Here is a 5,434-nt window from a genome sequence, read left to right on the forward strand (position 1 = left end):
ACATACATACATACATACATACATACATACATGGCGGATGGGGATGGGGTGTGGTACACGTGTACGGCCCAGAGCAGAGCAGAGCAGGGGTATCATGAAGGATATGCCAAGGAAGGAACGTGGCCGGTGGTTTGGTTGGAGGAATCAGGAATCGTCGCGCGTCGAGTGGAGACGCCTCCGCCTCGGCCTCCGCGTTGGTGTGGTGGGACCCACAGCCAGAGACAAAGACACCCCGACCCGTCTGGAGACGGGCCGAGACGGCGGCGCCGGCATCTCATCTCCTCTCCCCCATAAATATCCGACCCTGCGCTCGGCCTCCTCCCTCCTGCATCTCATCTCCTTCCAGAGAAGAAGAAGAAGAAAGAAGAAAGAAGAAGAGACAAACAAACAAACAAACCAACCGCTCGTCTCTCCGGGCTCTCAGAAACAAACTTCCCCTTCCTTCCGTCCGCCCCCCACCCCATAAAACCCAAAGCCATCCATCCATCCCATTCCAAGTCGAGTCGAATTTCAAGTAGAAGAAGAAAGAACCAGAACAAGGAAGAAGAAGATGGTGTCTGCGGTGCTTCGGACGATCCTGGTGACGGGCGGCGCGGGGTACATCGGCAGCCACACCGTGCTGCAGCTGCTCCTCCAGGGCTTCCGCGTCCTCGTCGTCGACAGCCTCGACAACGCCTCCGAGGAGGCCATCCGCCGCGTGCGCCAACTCGCCAACGCGCCCCAGAACAGCCTCGACTTCCGCAAGGTTCGTTTGGTTCCTTCCCTCCTCTCTCTGTTTTTTCTTTCGCTTCAATCAGTTTCCGTTCCGATCCATCCATGATATCTGCCCAATCTCCTCCTAACTGCTCCTTGTTCTCCGGCCGGAATTGAATTAATCAATCGTGGGTGGATCCTATCCTTGTTTCTCATAATTAAGCAACTACTAGTGGTAGTATAGTAGAATTCTGTTTTGTTTTTCATTTGTTGTTTTGGGGAGTTTCTCGGGCCTTGTTTTGTGGTTTCAAACACTTTTAACAAACACACAATCCATCTAGAAATTACTCGAGGAACCAACAATTGCTGCTCTCTTGTATTTTTTTTTTGATGATTCATTTAGTTATTATTACTCCTACAACTGGGCTGGGAAGGAGGGAGGGGGATCAGAAAGAAAGGAACAAGGATGATTCCATTCTACGCCTTGTCTCTCTCTTTCTCTTTCTCTTTCTCTTTCTCTTTCTCGGTGGTCAGCCGCGCAATTCCGGCGAGCGAGCGGCGGGCCGGCGGGTCACACCCTGCGTGCCCGCCCGTGGCTTGTTTTTCTTTTGTTTCTTTGTGCATGCGACGCGTGCCGAGTCGGTTACTTTCCTTGCATTTTCCTTCCTTCCTTGCGGTCTCCGCGGGCGGGCGGGCGCGCCACATGTGACGGACCCAAGCAAACGACGGCAAGGGAAAAAACGCGTGTCTCCATCCATACCATACATCGCGGCAGCCTAACTCCAACTCCATGCCTCCTTCCTTCCTTTCTCTGCTGATTCGACCACGGGTTTTTTCATTAGATTAGATTTTTTCCTTTCTTGGGAATGGAATTAATTCATGCCCAAAAAAACAGTTTGTATGTATGTATGTATGTTGTTGAAAATTCTCATACTAGACTAGTATTTTTGTTTTGTCAGCTCGTATTACCGATTTCTCATGGATTGATTTAGGCTATATATTGTGCGTGCGTGCAGGTGGACCTTCGTGACAAGGAGGCGCTCGACCAAATCTTCTCTACCCAAAGGTACGCTAGCTATTTAATTTCTTCCTCTACTTAGTATCAATATCTGCAATAGTAGTAGGTGCTGCAGCCTACTACGACCCGATCGACCCGTCGTCGTCAGTCAGTCACATGGTGCCATCCACCTTTTTTCGGCTTATAATTATCAAATCCAGAAATGGTTGATTAGTCCGTCCGTCCGGCCGGCCGTCGTGCCAGCCAGCCAGCCAGCCGTATCTGCGATGCCACTACTTACTTCATTCTGCTTCTGCTTCTGCTTCTGCTTCTGCATCGTTTCGTTGGTTGTTGATTAAGGCCTCTGCTCCTAGTAGTAGCCTCATCGATCGATTGATTGATGAGTTGGGCTGGCTGGAAAGTTGTCTCTAGCAAGCAAGCTATCCGCAGCTGGACCTGGCATTCATTAAGCTGTATTCGATCGTTCAATTCAATTCATTCCCCGTGCATGCATTGGACGGACAGTTGTCCAACCAACACACCATCATCATCATCATCATCATCATCATCATACTAGTAAATAGTATTAATTAAAGAGCTGGTAAGTAGGAGTTATTGTTTTATGCTCATCACTCATCATCTGGCTGGTCTGGTCGAGCTATGCAGGTTCGAGGCTGTGATCCACTTTGCCGGGCTGAAAGCCGTCGGGGAGAGCGTGGACAAGCCCCTGCTTTACTACGACAACAACCTCATCGGCACCATCACCCTCCTCCAGGTCATGGCCGCACATGGCTGCAAGAAGGTACCACATACCCATCCTTTCTTCTTTTTCCTTTTGCATTTGTATTTGTATTTGTATTTGTATCGCTGGGTCACAGGATACATACCAGTGAGCGAGCTGGCTGGGCCTCTCATAATTTCTGTCATGAGCCACCACTCGTCTTGATTGCGCCCGCCGGTCCCACCTTGCTTGCTTGCGCTGCCTCTCTTGTTGCCTAGCACCATTTTCTCTATGTTCTATGTAGGAATTGTAGAAAAAAAACACATGCAATAATGGACGGTGTGGCGTAGGTTCAGGCCCATTGCTTCTTCTGCACTAGGCAATACTACAGCAATGGCCTCGGCATTCTCGAGACAGATGCAAACAGTTTCATTACAGTTGGTCCTTGTTTGTATCTATACCCTCTGTCTGTCTGTCTGTCTCTGGGAATTGTCAAAAAGAAACAAAAGGTTTTAACTTAACAGCTGGTCTTTGTTTACTCTCTCATCAAGCCTGAACAATAGACAGCAGCATGCTGGTGTGTGTAGGCTCAACCAAGCAGCCCATTACACATGCCTACTTGTTCTGCAATAACCAATGAAGCTGCATTATTGAGTGAGTTTAGAACCACGGGTGCAGACAGTTTCATTACAGTTGGTTTCTCTGTGCATTATTATTTGAGTTCGGAGCCACGGATGCAGGCAGTTTCATTACAGTTGCTTCTCTGTTGGGTCCTGAATAAGTTAGGCCATTGCTCTGTTCTGTTCTGCAGCATCAATTAATGAAGCTGTTCTGCACCAATTAATTAAGGACGGCCAAGGAAGTACTAGTGTAGGCATATGATTATATAAGTACATCGAATCGAATGCTTGTCATCATCATCATCTGGTCTGGATGCTAATGAACCCCTTTCATTTCATCTATCCAGCTTGTCTTCTCATCATCAGCCACTGTCTACGGGTGGCCCAAGGAGGTGCCCTGCACCGAGGAGTTCCCGCTCTCCGCGACCAACCCTTACGGCCGGACTAAGGTACGGTGCCATTGCTACTTGTTTTCTCTTGCCTGTCAATGTTTCAAGTACCTGTCGACAGAATCTGATCTGGTGCCTGTCGATGATTGTGCTTGTGCAGCTCGTCATTGAAGACATCTGCCGTGACCTCCAGCGCTCGGACCCCGACTGGAAGATCATACTGCTCAGGTACTTCAACCCGGTCGGCGCCCACCCCAGTGGCTACATCGGGGAAGACCCCCTCGGAGTCCCCAACAACCTGATGCCCTATGTCCAGCAAGTCGCTGTCGGGAGGCGGCCTGCGCTCACGGTTTACGGGACCGACTACAACACCAAGGATGGAACAGGGGTATGTATGTGCAACAGTTGTCATGCATCCAACCCTTAACTAACCAACCAACTGATGAATCAATCAATCATTCCTGCATAATTGAGAGCTAGCCAGCATCTTGCTTGCTGCCTCTAACTAACTGCTATTGGTATGCAACACATGATGGCAGGTACGTGACTACATCCATGTTGTTGACCTGGCTGACGGCCACATCGCCGCCCTGAGGAAGCTCTACGAAGATTCTGACAGAATAGGTGCGCACCAACCATGAACATGACAGCTGACAATGAATGATCTTATACTTAACTGAAGAATGGTTGTTGTTAACGGATGAATGAATGGTTTGCGCTTAATTGCAGGGTGTGAAGTGTACAATCTGGGCACTGGAAAGGGGACGTCCGTGCTGGAGATGGTTGCCGCATTCGAGAAGGCTTGCGGAAAGGTAAACTATTAATAACTTAAAAAAAATCTGTAGAATCATCATCATGTCACATGTTATGCTCTGCTATGGAGAAGACAGTGCTAATACTGAAAATAATGATGTGGCAGAAAATCCCTCTGGTTTATGCTGGAAGAAGAGCTGGAGATGCTGAGACGGTGTACGCTGCCACCGCCAAAGCAGAGAAGGAGCTCAAGTGGAAGTAAGTTGCTCTTCGTTTTGGTTGCTAATAAGTTGTATCTTTTCTCGAGAGTTTGGTTGTGATGGATGCTGAAACACAAGGCAATAATAACGCGAATGATGTGATGAAAATGAACAGGGCCAAGTATGGGGTGGAGGAGATGTGCAGAGACCTGTGGAACTGGGCCAGCAAGAACCCCTACGGCTACGGATCCAGCGACAACGGCCACTGATTAATAGTCCCAGAGCCAGCAGTAGTAGTAGCAGCATACACCACCATCCATCTATATATTTATCCACCACCACCACAGAGAAGGAGAAGAAGAGTACTACTGATGTGTATAGGGAGTGAGTCGGATCCATCAGTAGCTTATAATTAATTATATTGTTCGCGTTAGAAAGCTAATCATATCGATCTCCCTTATGGAGTAGAAGAAATAAGGTTGGTTCCCTTGCCCTGTAGAAATATATATATATATATATATATATATATATATATATATATATATATATATATATATATCTTGTCGCTCATGGCATAACTTACTACTTTTACCTACTGATATAAATATATATGCTTGGTTCATTTTTGTTGATTCTTGTTCTGCCCTGAGTTGAATTGGCTGCCTCTATATATGGTCTCTGTTCTGAATGAAGTCTGTTGTTGTCCCTGAGGCTTCTCTGCTTATTATTCTGCCCTGAACAATGAAATGTCATCTCTTTGTGTTGTTGCTGAAGATGCCTATTTATGAGTGATGACGAACTGAACATAGTTCAGATGGCTATGCTCTTGGTGGTCCTGGATTATTCCAGACTCTTCGGTGCTTTGGCTACGAGGCCTATGCAGAGGGTTCATCAAGATGTATTGCCTTCGTCTCTCGTTGGTGTTCACCATAGGAATCCAGTGTGTGTTTCTCAAACAAAAAAATAAAAATAAAAAACAGCACTAGTGGCCCAAACGATATTACAGAGAGCTTGTCAGTTTGTTAGGCCCGAATCGTGTAAAGGGGAACAAGTCGAAACCA

At 47.4% G+C, this 5,434-nt stretch overlaps 1 protein-coding gene across 1 annotated transcript; it reads left to right on the forward strand.

Moving 5' to 3' along the window:
- The first annotated feature begins 307 nt into the window (after positions 1–307).
- LOC123183429 (UDP-glucose 4-epimerase 1) lies at positions 308–5,005 on the forward strand. Its single transcript, XM_044596240.1, has 9 exons — positions 308–745; positions 1,710–1,759; positions 2,357–2,492; positions 3,379–3,480; positions 3,581–3,808; positions 3,960–4,044; positions 4,150–4,232; positions 4,340–4,431; positions 4,549–5,005. The coding sequence occupies exons 1-9, from the start codon at positions 551–553 to the stop codon at positions 4,640–4,642; spliced, it is 1,065 nt and encodes a 354-aa protein (XP_044452175.1). The 5' UTR covers positions 308–550; the 3' UTR covers positions 4,643–5,005.
- Positions 5,006–5,434: the final 429 nt, after the last annotated feature.

Source organism: Triticum aestivum, chromosome 1D (genome assembly GCF_018294505.1).
Source record: "Triticum aestivum cultivar Chinese Spring chromosome 1D, IWGSC CS RefSeq v2.1, whole genome shotgun sequence".
In the NCBI taxonomy this organism is placed as follows: domain Eukaryota; kingdom Viridiplantae; phylum Streptophyta; class Magnoliopsida; order Poales; family Poaceae; genus Triticum; species Triticum aestivum.